Below are 15,619 nucleotides of genomic sequence, written 5' to 3' on the forward strand. Positions count from 1 at the left end.
TGCACTGCCAAAGTCTTAACCGGCGCCGATCAAGAATAATCAGCGCCACCTATATCTAAACCGGGGCTGGTTAAGAATAATTAGCGCCATCTGGTTATAAATCGGCGCCGATCAAGAATAATCAGCTCCACCTAAATCTAAATCGGCGCCGGACAAGAATAATCAGCACCACCTGGTTAAAAATCGGCGCCAGTCAAGAATAATCGGCGCCTCCTGGTTCTAAATTGGCGCCAGTCGATTATGAATTGCCGCCGAATGAATCTTACATGACGTCGGTAAAAATAATCAGCACTATTTATTCTACATCGGCGCCGGTCAAGACAAATCGGCGCTGCCTTTGTCTTAACCGTCGCCACCTAAATTTAAATCGGCATCGGTCAAGAATAATCAGCGTCCCCTGCATGGTTCCAATGAATAGCTATTTGGATATTATAATCCAAAACTTTGCAAAAACCCGTTGCTAATACCAGGAGTGTATAATTACGCAACCATATTCTTTAGACCTTAAACCACTAAATATCATTTTCAATGTATAAATACAGTTTGTCAATACCTATGTTTTAACGTTTAAATGCTTACGCCACAAAATTTGATTTATTGTCATCTTCCATTAAGTTAAATATTATTCATCTGATCACTCAGAATTAAGGAACTTTAAAACAAAGATAACGATACCTGTAAAACTGGAGAACTATTTCATATATATTCATTCTTTTTCGCGTAGTTGTTCCGTCTTTGTTTTATTACTTGCTTTAGCTGCATACATAAGTTGTTGAAATGTTATATTTTACATGAGTTCGGATTATGTTTCTGTTCTGATACAATTTGCCTGTTATGTTTATTACACTGTTATTTAATTTGTGTATTGCACAGCTGCAATTATTATCTTGTTCTATATTTTATTGATTATGTATGTACGAAATTTATTTTGAATGAATAATAAAGATCACTACAAAACCAAAAAAAAAATCCAAAGCTCTGTCTAGAAAGGATCTCCTTCTGAATTCAGGTCATAAGCATTATATCCAGTTTCATCAAAGTAATTAGATAAAAATTACTCATCATTACAAATTGCATTAGATTTAGTGAAAAGCATCACAATATATATAAAAAAATACCAAATTCTGTATATAGGCCTATACATCATGCACATGAAAATTGAATGATGATATATAAACCTGGATTAGTGATGTATTCCAAATGATTCATGATGGAGTATCGTTGTATATGCAGATGTATCGATCCGGGGGGGGGGGCAAACACATCGTTTTGCCCCCCCCCCCCCCAATAATTCCGCATGTGCAAAAAATAAAATAAGATGGTAATGTTACACAGAATTCAGAAAGCGAGATTGAGCTACACAACCTGTTCTTTATCTAAATAAAAATTGTCCGCTTTTCAGATTGGAATATAAAAATTTTCAGCTCGGGCTTCGCGCTCGCATTATTTCTGTAGCAAAACCCCAAAACTTTTCATGATTGAATAAGTGAATAGAATGTCCCATTTTCAGATCTAAACCTCAAAAGACCTCCCGCTTCGATTTGCAATAATCTTTTGTTAGATATAATCTTGTTCTTTATTAAAAACGTCCATTAAACTGTCATTTTTTTTCAGATCGAAATATCAAAATTTTCTATTGTATTTTTAGATACCCATCTTAATCATCGGTACCAAAAATGCTTAGAATATCAAGCTTTCTGGTCAAAATAATTTCAGCTCGCCCTCAGCACTCCTGTGTAGTGAAATATGTATCCTCCCCATGAGTTACTACAAACAGGCACCCTTCTCCTGTTTTCAGGTCAGTATACTAAAAAAAAATTCAGCTCGCGCTCATACGTCATATAAATATATATATATATATATTATTTTTTCTTTTTTATTCTTTTTTATTATATATATATATATATATATATATATATATATGCATATGTGTGCGTGTTTGTGAGTTTGTTTGTTTTGCATGTGTGAGCGCCTTTGGAAAGTTGATTCATGATTTTGCCCCCCCCCCCATCTGAAAAAAAAGGATGGACGCCCCTGTGTGTATATATATATAGTAATAAAAAAACTTGTATCTCAATTAATATACAAAAGTATTGGCCTCATCACAATAAAAGGGTTAGTACACGAGATTTTGAAATCACACATAACATGCATAATTGATGTTACTTTTTGCTTGTTTCTTTCTTTAATGAGTTTTTCAACCTCTCTCTATATGTTTTAGAAAGATCATGTTAAATTGATGTATATTTTCTTTTATAATGAGATATGTTTAAGTGGACTTCAGGAAATGCAGCAAGGGGGAAGGAGGGGGGGGGGGGCAAAATCGCGATCAGCTGTTGTGAAAACACATTTTTACCCTTAACATTTCATGAAACTATGAAAATTGTGCAAATGTGAGATGTGCACCAAATACTTTTATTACACTTTAAAAAAAATAATCGCCCCATTTAGCAGCTCGGTCCGTTTACTCTTATCGTTTGTTCTTTTTCAAAAATATGTTTGAGTCTTGCCCCCCCCCCCCCGGAAATATCTGCGAGAGGCCATGCAAAATGGCATGACTGGAAATCCTACATTTTGAAAAGAACATTTGACAGGGTCAGACTTTACCCCTTTTTTAAACATTTTCTTTTATGGCGCCGGTGAAGTGCAAAAATATCCGCCTATCCGCCTGGATCCGCCTATGCAATGTCAAAATTCAAAAGTTGCAAAATGACACAATATTGAAAGTCACTGTTCTTTTTTCCGTGGTTTCTCATTGGTTTCTTTTAATTGTTTTCCTGCACAAACAAACACACATGCATGGGTATTTAAAACCACGACTCAAACCATGTTATCTCACAGAACAGTGGCGTACCGTGGGTCACGGCATGGGGGGGCACCAGCAAAATTTCAGGTCACTTAGGGAGCGCGCGAAGCGCGCTCAGTTGTCAGGTATACTGACCTAATAGAGATATTTTAAGGACATGCAGTGCCATCAAACGGATATGTATCTCACTGATTAAATAATGCGAGCGCGAAGCGCGAGCTGAAAATTTTTGATATTGAGGGCTAAAAATTGACATTATAAGTGAATTGTTTTGTAATCATGATACTTAACTGTCTCGCTAAACAAACAATGCGAGCGCGAAGCGCGAGCAAAATTTTTGTATATACTGACCCTAAACAAGGAAATTTTAAGGATTATATTTTAGAATCCATTAAGAGTATAAATATCTCACCATAGTCATCTAACGCTATTGCCATCCTTTGCTGATTTTGTTAGAATTACATCTAAACACAATCATGAAGCACCTTTTGTAGTCATGTAATCATGATTATCATACGCATCTTACTAATCAAATACTGCAAGCGCAAAAGCGCGAGCTGAAAATTTAGGAGATATAGACCTGAAGAGGGGCATTCTAAGAGTTGTTTGTAAGAATTCTCTAAGACCCTACGTATTTGACTAACCAAATGATGCGAGCGCGAAGCGCGAGCTGAAATTTTTATATATATTGACCACAAACATGGATATTTAAAGGACTATAGTTACGAATCCATTAAGTCAGCGTATACATATCTCACCATAGTCATCTAATGCGAGTGCCAAGCGCTTGCTGATTTAGTTAGAATTGCATCTAAACACATGGAGCACTTTTTGAAGTCATTGTAATCATGATTATGATACGCATCTCACTAATGAAATACTGCGATCGCGAAGCGCGAGCTGAAAATCTAGGAAATTCAGACATGAAGAGGGGCATTCCAAGGCTTGTTTGTAGGAATTCACTAAGACTCCACGTATTTCACTAACCAAATGATGCGAGCGCGAAGCGTGAGCTAAAATTTTTTGATATTCAGATCAGAAAAATTGACATTTTAACTGACTGATTTTAGGAGTTCATGAAGAGCAGAAATCTCACCAATCCACTAATGCGAACGTTAGCACGGACAGGAAATGTTTTATATTAAGACCTTAAAATATAACTTTCAGTATTCATGAAAAAGAAGAATATATCACTACTTAAAACAATAATAACTCTAATTGCGAGGAAATATATTATTTTTTTGTATATTGATTTGAAAACGGGAGGCTCTAGTACAGCAGGTCTATATATCTCGTTAAAAAGTCTATGCCAGCACCAGGAACAATGAAGACACAATTAAGCAAATAATGTTCCATAAAGTTGTGAAAAAATGCTTCTTTTGTCATATAACATAACATAATATAACACTATGATAAAAACAATTTCTTCTTTCCCCCACTACGTTTCTCTTCCTTTTTCCCTCTTTTTCTCCTTTTCCTCGTTTTTTTTTTTTGGCCAGCCGATTGCATGGGCACGTGCCCCCCATGCCCCCCCCCCCGTAGTTACGCCACTGTGACACAGAACCATCACTACATAAACCATACCCTTCATGACTATATTTCTGCTTGTTTTGCAGCATTTTAATTCAGTCCTCATCCAACACCTTGAATCCTGCTCTTTTCGTGATGGCATGATCATAACAAGTATGGTATCATTTTAAAGAAAAATAAATGATGTGGCGTGCGCCTGTAATCCAAGCTGTGGGGAAGTTACAAATTGATGCAGAGGTTCGAGGTTCGAGCCCTGGTCACGTCTTTCGGATGGTGACGTTAAAGGTCGGTCCAGACGTAAATAATCATATCTGATTGATACACGTCTGACAAAACTCAAATACACCCACACACCTTGGTCTTCCCTGGCCTGATAGGCCTGCTGAAAATCAAGGCCCTATAGGGCCTTGCTGAAAATAGTATAGCGCCAGCTAGCTATCGATGACTTTTCATCCAAGAAAAAACAACGAATTCGCTGGCAGTGCATTTCCGAGTGGACAGCAGACAGAATCCTGAATAAATAATTTGAAGGTAAGATTTCCAGATATGTAACATTAATTTGTGGAAAAGAAAGATATATCAGTTTTGTTTTTTCTGTAGATATGACATGAAAATTAACGCTTTGTGTGATTTATAGTTACGAAAACAAGACGTTTTTACTTTTTCAGGCGCAGCTTGCTTCAGCGCTGTGCCGAGATCGGTTGCGGTTCGGAGGAGAACTAGAATAGTAGGCCGAAGTTCAGCGGGGAAGTAGGTCATCGATACGCAGAGAGACACACGCACTGGAGGGAACCGCACTAGCACTGGATACGTGATCATGATTCAATTGCAATGATTATTAATTATGATGCCTAGCCTGCATGCAATAGACAAGAGGCTCCGAGAGAGTAAAAATCATTGATTTAGTAATACTATGATATTTACTCTCTTTTACTCTGAGCTTCGGTCTCTGTTACATGTATGTTGCCGTTGGTTGTTCAGCTGAACTCTGTAGTGTTGGCTTCACTCACCAAATACAGAGACCAAAGTTCTAGTAGGCCTACTAGTAGGATGGGGGGTCGGGTGTCTGGACACTTTATAATTTTGAAGCCTTCTTTTTTGTCTTTGGATTACACTAAAAATATGAATTCACTAGCTGTAATCCTCTTCTATTTTGTTCTCTATAATATTTCCTAACATTTTGTACTAAAAATTTATAAAACTTCACTTGTAAATTTTTCCAAATGACTTTCTAAAATTGATCGTCCGTACACACAACCTGTCCGGACACACAACAACTGGGTATACTAGCGCGATCTGTATGGCAGTGAGTCCAAACTTTGCGCATGTCCATACTTCGCAGATGGTCATTATCTCAAAAAACTAGCCAATATCCTTAAAATCTGACATCAACGTGAAAAGCGACCTAAAATTACCCATTGGATTTGGTGAAAGTTTCTTTAGGATGAGTTCAGTATTCATGAAAATATTGGCAAAAGATCGGCAAATTTGTCACCGCTAGCGCCCGTTTTGAAGAAATCAACAAGCATCACGATATCACCTTTTTGCAAACAGAAATCATCAAAAATGTGAGTTAAATGTGGTACTAACCGATTCTATAGCATTTTGCCATCAATCTGATATGAATATTTCACTTTTTGAGCTTGAGTTTTTGTTTAAATCTCCACAAAAGCTTTGGTGCGCGAAGTTAGGTTTTCCAGCACAGCCCTCATTCGCCGATCGGAATAGAATTTTGAGATCGCGATACCAGCGAAACCCCTTGACCTACTTTACATTTTCGTCCATGATTTTATAGTTTACGATCTTGCCGTCAATGTGGTAACTATTTATTGAATTGGTTTTTTATAAATTATGAATATTTTGTTTTAAAAAAATTAGGCCTGATGAATATTTTTGAAAAGTGCGCGAAGTTTGGACACCACATCATACTACAGTACAGGGGACTCAATGGCCATATGTTTATGTATTTAAGATTGGATAAAACGGGGAAGTGAATTTGCGCGACAGCCGAGGTAAGTCACTCTTTTGTGCTTTTAACTTGATTTTTCTCCATTTTTTGGCAATTAATGCCAAGAGGGAATATTAATAAATTTGCATTTTGGTCGCGTTAACTTTCAAAATTTTTATTCATTAAAGACAAAAATTGAAGAGCCCCGACGGGGGGATTTTGCGTTGCAAGTCCCCTAATGGTGGCTGCATGATAGCGAACCATCTGTGTACGAGGAGAAATTTAAAAAAAAATGTTAAAAAACTCCTCGAAACAGATGGCTGGCAGCTTTCTAGGCTCCCAGACCAAAAATTTCGGTTTTATTTTTATGTTGATTGTTCTGCTTAACTCCATTGGCTCCAGTCACCAAATACACTAGGCCCTAGTCCTGGGCTATAGGCTATACAGAGAACAAAGTTCTAGCTCGATCTGTACAGGGACTCACTCAATGGCATTAAGTTCGGATAAAACAGGGAAGTGAAGTTGCGCGACAGCTGAAGTAACACTGTTTTTTCCCCTTTTAAGTTTATTTTCCCCCATATTTTCTTTTGGTGCATTCAGGCAAAAACAAAATAATCTTTATTTTGATACTTTTCGTTTTATATATTTTTATGAATTAGAGATAAAAATCGATGAGCCCCGTTGGGGGGATTTTGCATTGTTAACCACCTAATGGTGGCTGCACGATAGCGAGCCGTCTGTGTACGAGGAGAAATTTATAAAAAAAATAAAATGTTTAAAACTCCTCGAAACAGATGGCTGCCAGCTATCTAGGAGCCTCCTGGCTAGCCTGGGCCTGCAAAACATCAAGAGTCTCTTGCATAGTTTATAGGGAAAAAGTTTGTTTTTTTATGAATAACTTTAATAACGTTAGTCTTAGAAGAAGTTCAGTCACATAATTTCATAAACGCCTGTTAAAAGAAATCTTCACCCCTGTCCCTGATGTAAACTTTGTGTAATGACAGCAAAAAACAAATTAAAAGAAGGGTGAAATTAAGAATTAATGCAGGGCTCCACACTAACCCATTTTTTCTACTGGTCCAACCTATTCATGTCGGACCAGTAGATACCCAGTTTTTCAAATTTTTACTGGTCCGAACCTAAAATCTACTGGTCCCAAAAAATAAAGAAAACATTAAGAAAAGGCGCAAGTTTATTTTTCTAGCCTTTCGTTACCCCCCCCCAAAAAAAAAAAAAATGAAGGACAAAAAGAAAGCAAGACAGAAACGAAGAAAGACAGAAACAAAGAAAGAAAGAAAGAAAGAAAGGAAGGAAGGAGGGAAAAGAAAAAAAATAAAAGAAAGGAAGGAAGGAAGGAAGGAAGGAAGGAAAAGAAAGAAAGAATAAAAGAAAGGAAGAAAAAAAGGTAAAGAAAGGATAGATGTGAAGGAAGAAAAAAAAGTAAGAACTAAAGAAGGAAAGGAAGGAATAAAGAAGGAACAAATATAAGAAAGAAAGAAAGAAAGAAAAGAAAAAAAGAAATTAAGGAAGGAAATGAAGCAAGCAATACAGAAAGAAAGAACAAATCCAGAAAGTAGTAAAGGAAAGAAAGAAGAAGCAATAAAAAAGAAAGGGTAAAAGGAGAGATGGAAAGACGGACAAAAGAAAGAAAGGAAGGAGTGAAAGAAGGAAGGAATTAAGGAAGAAATGAAGGAAAGGTAAAATGATAGATAGAAGGAATGAAATAAATAAAGGAAGGGAAGAAGCAAGCAATTATAAAAAAAAGAAAAGGTAAAAGAATAGATGAAAGGAAGAAAAAAAAGAAAGACCGAGAGACAAAGAAAGGAAGGAATGAAAAAATAAAGGAGAGAAAGGAAGCAAGCAGTCAAAAAAAAAGAAAGGAAAGGTAAAATGATATAATTAATAAAGGGGAAAAGGAAAGAACAAGACAGATAGAAGAAAGGAACGAATGTAAGAAAGAAAGGGCTGAGAAAAGAAATAAAAAAGAAAGGGTAAATAAATGATGGATGGAAGAAACAAAGAAAGTAACAAAGAATGAAGAAAGGGGTAAAAAGAAGGAAGGAAAGAAAGGAAGAAGAGAAGAGATGAACATAGGATGGATGGACTCAAAAACTAAAGAAAGAAAATATCAGAAAGAAAGAGAGAGAAAAAGGAAATATAGAGAAAATATTTTATAAAAGGATAGAAAGAAAAAATGAATTAAAGAAAACAAGGGAAATTAAAAAAGAAAGACAGTAACAAAAAAAATCGAGGGAAGAAACAGAAAGATTTATAAGAAGGAAAGAAAGATAGGAAGAAAGCTAAAACTATTATAAATAATTTATCAGTTTCTTTTCTCATTTAGAATAGCTACGAAAGAAAGTCAGATACCATTAGTGTATCAACACACACATAAATGCATATGTGGGGCTATTATGTATTCAGACGATATCACCCGAAACCCGATCTGTTTGAACCAAAACAGAAGTGAAAATTTCTCCTTTTACTGCTTACAAATGACAGAGTTGCTCCAATTTTTAGGAAATATGGACATTATAAGAGCCTTTCATGAGTATGAACCTTGGATTTTGACAGTTATGTGAGAGATTTCTGCCAGAGTTTAGCCAGGCTTCGTTCGTGCGGCCAATGGAGAATTTACCATGTGGTTTGTGTGGCAGACTACATGTACACTGTATGCATGCTGTATAGTACTCTAGTAACACGTGTGATTCATTCTGTGTGTATTCTGTGTGTGAATGCCAGAATTTCACGGGGGGAAATGGTTTGCTGTGAATTTGACCATTTCTGGAAAAGTTATTGGCCCAACAATGGTTTTTATTACTGGTAATGTCGGACCCTTAAATCTTGCTTTTTTTGGAAAAATTACTGGCCCGACAATGATATTTTTTACTGGTCATGTCGGACCAGTAAATCTTCCAATTTCTGAAAATCTACTGGCCCGACAGCGATTTTTACCGGTCTGGGACCGTCGGACCGCCGCTAGTGTCGAGCCCTGATTAATGTTATAATGATAAAAGTGGGCTGTATGAAATGCCCTTTTTTAGATGGTCTTTTATTAGCATGCAATGTTATCAGACTTCAATAGAACCAGGGGGGTAATCATGTAAAGATTTTTGTCTCGCCCACTAGAGGTGAAGGCAAGACTTAGGGATCCAAACGTCGTCCGTCCGTCACAAACCTAATGACACATCTCCACAACCGTAAGCATAAGTCGCTTTTCAACCAAACTTGGATGGTAGATGGACGAGCATGCTATGCTGCAGTTGGAGGTCACATGGTAGGGTCAAAGGCTATTTTCAGGTCAACGTTAAAGTTTACATGCAAGACTCTCTTATGACACCTAACTCCGCAACCGTCAGTCACTTTTCAACCAAACTATGATGGTAGATGGACTTGGGGGACCTGCATGTAATGCTGCAGTTGGAGGTCACATGGTAAGGTCAAAGGTCATTTTCAGATCAAAGTTAAAGTATGCAAGACTCTCTCATGACACCTAACTCCGCAAAGTCACTTTTCAACCAAACTTGGATGGTAGATGGACCTGGGAGACCTGCATGTTAGGCTGCAGTCGGAGGTCACATGGTAAGATCAAAGGTCATTTTCAGGTCAACGTCAAAGTTTACATGCAAGACTCTCTTATGACACCTGACTCCGCAACCGTCAGTCACTTTTCAACAAAACTTGGATGGTAGATGTACTTAGGCGACCTGCATGTTATGTTGCAGTTAGAGTTCACATGGTAAGGTCAAAGGTAATTTTCAGGTCAATATTAAAGTTTACGTGCAAGCCTCTTATGACAAGTGTTATTCCATCTCAGTCACTTCACAATGAAGTTTCAATACAATTCTGTTGCGACAAATCACGATATTTCTGGTTATTTTCATAAGTGGGCGAGACACAAAATCGCTTTTGCCTTGTTCTGATTAAGAAAACCCCCACCCACCCTTTAGAAAATACTGGTTTCACTCATGCTTGTAATTATGAGACAAATATTTCTAGGACTTCATAAAACAATGAAAATTAGACGTTTAAAAATTGCACAACATCATGAAGGCAGCTGCTCGCATTGTGAACTCACAAGCTCAAAAACTTTACAAATTTTGTGACATTCTTATTCTTTGTTGGATTTTCATTAAACCTTCACCATTAATTTTCTCTATAGTTTGTTTATGTTTGACCGTTATTCATTTTCAGATAAACTGAGAAAGCTTGTCAAAAATAAAATATTGTGTGGAGATTCAGTTAACATATGATGTACCCATACTAATATTGAAGATTTAGGAAAATGTACAGATACAGCTTTAAAAAAACATGGGGTCTGTTGCAGAAAGAGTTGTGTTTAACACAATGTTTAACAAAATGTATCAATACAGCTTAAAATCTATATCCAGTATTAAACATCTTTATTGAACATCTACCCAAATATAGATTTGTTCCAGCACATTTTGGTGCAGGATGCATGTAGGTAGTTATCCTCAGGCCTGCTTAACACAAAGACCACCAAGGTGAACAAGAGATTTTGCTATACAAACAGATGGTCTTTAATTCAGACAAGTTCTTGTCATGTTCCAGTGGGGTAACTTCAAGAAAGGAAGAAACAAAGTTATGAGGAGAGGAAGGAAGAGTACTGGCATTTATGCTGAGAGGCTGTAGTGTATAAACAAGTTGGAATGCGATCTTTTCTGGAAACTATTCATGTTCATCTGTTACCAAGCCTTTTTTTCAGTACATAAACCTCACAGTCATCAATGATGTGATTGGTTGGATGAAATTTTTGGGCAACATGGAGTCCTGGGGCCCGTTGGCCCCCAACGCATCTCAAAAATTCAAAGTCAACTGGATTTTCAACCATTGAAACGCATGCATAGGGACTTGATGTTTGATTTCTTGAGTTACGTTTAAACGCATCTCGGGTAATTTAACGCAGATTGAATGAAGAAGCTGTATTACATGAATTGCCAGTTTTTGTCCTTTATCCATTTTCCCCCTACATTTCTACTTATTCAGATCATCATGCGTTCCTTAGTGAGGCTATCGTTTCCTCTCGTGAGACACTACTGCAATCGCGGCATTCCGTATAAGACCGAAGCCACCCACTCAGGCGTCAACCTCACCGAGACCACTCCTAGTTATCGTATGGACCAGTCCATCGCCCTCACCGACACCTCGACCAAGCATTCGGTGTTTAATGAGCAGCGGGTCAGAGTTCAACTTGCTCAGCTTGGAGATGGGAGTGTTGACCTGGTCAAGGACGACGAGACAGGAGTAGCAAGGATCGTTCTGAATAATCCTAGCAAAGGAAATGCCTTGTCAGGTACCGTATAAGACACATAGGGCCATATTCTGAAGTCAGGTTTAACTTAGACCATGGTCTATCTCTGTGCTTAAATTATGGGAAGCCAAAAGTGTAAAAAAAATTAATAAGTTGTTTGTTTCTTACTGTGCTCTTTCCTGATTCAAAGTTGGTGAAGACAATCATCTATTTATACTTCCTAGACAATAATGAATAATTTGAGAGCCAAATGAGCTGAAATATGATATCTCTACTGTTTATAGTGATTTATGTAACAATTGGCTATCCATACTTAAACCGCAACTTAAAACCTGAGTTTAATTTAAACCCAACTTCAGAATATGGGCCATACACTGTGCATGCACATGTATAGTCAAAAAATGAAATAAGAATATAAATCTACAGAAGCTTAAAATTAAATTTAGCTCTTAAATGCTCCTTGGAAGTTTTGATTGAATATATTTCCGTTAAAAACAAATAACAATACGTATAAAATGATGCATGTGAATTAATAAATGAAAAATTAGGAGGATGGCCCTACTCAGCAGCATCAATCATTAATCATGGTGCTGCTGGTCTAACGAGGGGTAGTAACAAAATACTGCTACTAACTTATAATGATAATGATAATTATAATAATAATGATAGTAATAATCATAATAATAAAAACAAAATAATAATAATTAGATTTCTAATGCGCACATATCCACCCCACGGAATGCGCAAGACACCTGACAACTCAACATTTAAATTCAGTGTAATGAACAGAAAAGTAGAAGAAAAGCATTGAATGTACATGTGTGTGATGGACGGTTCCATGACATTTGCTCTGGCGACAATTGCTCTAATGGAAAATCTGCATGTTAAATGACAAGTCCACCCCAACAAAAACTTGATTTTAATAAAAAGAGAAAAATTCAACAAGCATAACACTGAAAATTTAATCAAAATCGTTTGTAAAATAAGAAAGTTAGGGCATTTTAAAGTTTCGCTTCAATTCACAAAACAGTTACCGGTATACCACATCTCGGTTGGTATGCAAATGAGGAACTGATGACATCACTCACTCATTATTTCTTTTGTATTTTATTATATGAAATATGAATTTTTTTTTATTTTGTCATCATTGTCATGTGAAATGAAGTTTCATTCCTCCCTGAACACATGGAATTCCATTATCATTTTGTGCCTCAGGCAAGGAGGTCATAATCGTCAAATTCGTAAAATTGAAATATTGTATAATTCAAACAATAAAAACAAAAGAAATAGTGAGTGACATCATCGACTCTCTCATTTGGATGTAACTGGCTCGTTCATATACCGGTAACTATTTTGTTAAAAATAAGTGAAACTTTGAAATGTCATAACTTTCTTATTTTACATCCGATTTTGATGAAATTTTCAGCATTGTGCTTGTCTGATTTTTTCTATTGATTAAAATCAACATTTTTCTGAGGTGGACTTGACCTTTAAAGCCGAACAAAACCTAACCTCCAAAACTGATTACCCTTAATTTGAATCTTTACCCCATTCTGAATCATATTATACAATCCTAACTCTATAACCTTTACATGAATGTCCTCTGAGATATTAGACAGGAGCAAATGTCACAGTCCTGAGCATATGTCGTGTCACTGTGATAGACATGCCTATTTAAGAAATATTTGAACATGTAGTTGTTTCAGATGTTGTTTGATGGTTTGCATGGTGGCATGTACAAATGCTGATGTGGTTTACGTTACACCATGTGGAGTGTTATAGAAACAGTGGATAGAAGAAGAGGAGAAGTGGATAGGCGAGAAAGTGGAGATTGAGAGTAGAGTACTATGTATTCTTTCTTGAAAATAGCCCTGAAAAGGACTGTAAACCAGAAAAAATGTTGAGTGAGAACCGCTTGAGTAGTAGAGCTCATGAGGAGATGCTGGCTTGAGTTGTCAAGTAGAGATGATGAGTAGTAGAGAGACTCTTTCTTGTCAAGTCTCTCTACTACTCATCATCTCTACTCGCCGACTCAAGCCAGCATCTCCTCATCAGCTCTATTACGCAAGCTGTTCTCACTCAACATTTCTTCTGGTTTACAGTCCTTTTCAGGACTACTTCCAAGAAAGAATACTCTACTCTCAATCTCCACTTTCTCGCCTATCCACTGTTTCTATAACACTCCACATGGTGTACTGTAAACCACATCAGCAAATGTAGTTGTTTGTGAAGAGAAAGACCTGAAGCATTTTAGTAGACAAAAAGATTTAAAGTCTGATGGATGAAACTGATGTGAATAGAAAGTATAGAAATGCTTCTTGGCTTTTTGTTCCTGCAAGAATTGGATTTTGTGTTGTTTATCTTAACAGCTGATAATTTCATCTTCATAACGCTCAGGATAGAACCACCTTAACTTTGTATGATGTATTATAAATTCATTGTAGCGTCCTGGCCACTTATTTGACTGATTAAGATGAGCATTTTGAAAAGATAGTTCAAGGCAAATTATGATGTGAAAGTATGTCATCATTCTGCTAATACAGCCAGTGATGCATATCATCTCCATGACTTACAATGTGTGTATGACTTGCATTTTTTTTTTCAGGAAAAATGATGGTTGATTTCTCAGACGTCGTTGATGACCTAGAGGTGTGGGAGAATGGAAAGGGTGTTGTTCTTCATGGCAGTGAGGAGTGTGACCATTTTTGCAGCGGTGGCGATGTGTCTGTTTTGAGTGGCTTGGATAAACCGGAAGCAGGGGGAATGATGTGTCTCTTCATGCAGAACACCCTCAGCAGGCTGCAGCGTCTTCCTATGATCAGCGTCGCTCACGTCCACGGGCAAGCAATAGGGGGTGGGGCCGAGCTCTTGACTGCATGCGACTTCCGCCTTTGGACGGAATCCACGGAACTCCAGTTCAAGCAGGCCAAGTTGGGACTTTCCCCTGGATGGGGCGGCGGTGCACGGCTAGTTGGCATTGTTGGTCCACAGAGGGCGCTACAGCTTCTTGCAGGATGCCAGAAGGTTACAGCCTCTGAAGCACTTGAGTTTGGGCTCGCTACTGAAGTCTTGCCAAGAAGTGGTGACAGTGTACAAGATGCTGCAGAGTGGCTTAGTCAGTACACACAGCCGTCTGTAGACATCCTCAGTGGTATCAAGGAACTTGTACTTGCAGCCACCCATCTTCCTCTGGACAAAGCATTAAAAGTGGAGCGTGAAATCTTCACCAGTCGCTGGTGGAGTTCCGAGCATGAGGAAGGATTTAAGAAGGTTCTAGATAAATTACAACGGGGAAAGTAACACCTGTCGGCACTATGACATTGCATGAGGACACCCAGAAATGAGTTTTATTTGTGATGTTATTTCTTTGAGTTAGTTGCTTTCTAACTTTATATTCTGTGCTGCACCATCATCTTAATATCATTTTTCAATACTTACAGTGTAAGTATTTGAGGGATTGAATGACCATTAAACATTATGTATTTTGTAAAATATTCAATTATTTTGCTGTTGAATCCTTAATAAATGGTCAGTATGTTCCACTTATCGCTTGATGTGGTAAAATGACAATTCCTGGAATGGGCAAAAGCAGGGCGCGACAAACCCGCTTGCCCGCTTGCCCGGGGCAAGTGAAAATGACGTGCGGGCAAGCACCTCTCAAAGTCAATTGCCCGATCGGGCAAGTGGTTGTTGCGTCTTTTTTCTGTACCGTACCTTGTTTTTCCCATAAATCATTCAAAATCCACACTCAAAATCATTAATAAACCTTAAAAAATAGCGAGTAGCGCAGTTTCAAATTCCGAAATTGCGTTATTTTTTCTGTACCACGTATTTCCATACATGGTAACAGGTATGAAAAAAATCAACGCAATGGCCGGGAAACAGTTGAATGTAGTATAGGGGTCCATTATGACTACCACCATGTGCAATTTCTAATGCACATTTTCCCCCTTCCGATATCACAATTCTGTGATAAAATAATTAGAATTACACAGGAAATAAATCACAGAGTCTCGCATTGGTGAGTTGTCATGTCATTCGGCTTTGCTTTTCAAAACGGCCT

General features: G+C 37.4%; 1 protein-coding gene across 2 annotated transcripts; it reads left to right on the forward strand.

Annotated features, from left to right (window-relative positions):
* Window positions 1-4,801: 4,801 nt before the first annotated feature.
* On the forward strand, window positions 4,802-15,024 carry LOC121431321 (ethylmalonyl-CoA decarboxylase-like). 2 transcript variants are annotated; one of them, XM_041628837.1, is made up of 3 exons: window positions 4,802-4,867; window positions 11,292-11,598; window positions 14,162-15,024. In XM_041628837.1, the coding sequence occupies exons 2-3, from the start codon at window positions 11,298-11,300 to the stop codon at window positions 14,854-14,856; spliced, it is 996 nt and encodes a 331-aa protein (XP_041484771.1). In that variant the 5' UTR covers window positions 4,802-4,867; window positions 11,292-11,297; the 3' UTR covers window positions 14,857-15,024. The 2 variants fall into 2 exon arrangements, with proteins under 2 accessions (XP_041484771.1, XP_041484770.1); XM_041628836.1 differs by lacking the exon at window positions 4,802-4,867 and adding an exon at window positions 5,176-5,241.
* Window positions 15,025-15,619: the final 595 nt, after the last annotated feature.

This window comes from Lytechinus variegatus, chromosome 17, assembly GCF_018143015.1.
Source record: "Lytechinus variegatus isolate NC3 chromosome 17, Lvar_3.0, whole genome shotgun sequence".
Taxonomy (NCBI): Eukaryota; Metazoa; Echinodermata; class Echinoidea; order Temnopleuroida; family Toxopneustidae; genus Lytechinus; species Lytechinus variegatus.

Coding starts and splice junctions, on each gene's coding strand:
- LOC121431321 (XM_041628837.1), top strand. CDS start 11,298: ATGCGTTCCTTAGTGAGGCTATCGTTTCCTCTCGTGAGACACTACTGC. Junction 11,599..14,161: donor CAAAGGAAATGCCTTGTCAG/GTACCGTATAAG, acceptor TTTTTTTTTCAG/GAAAAATGATGGTTGATTTC.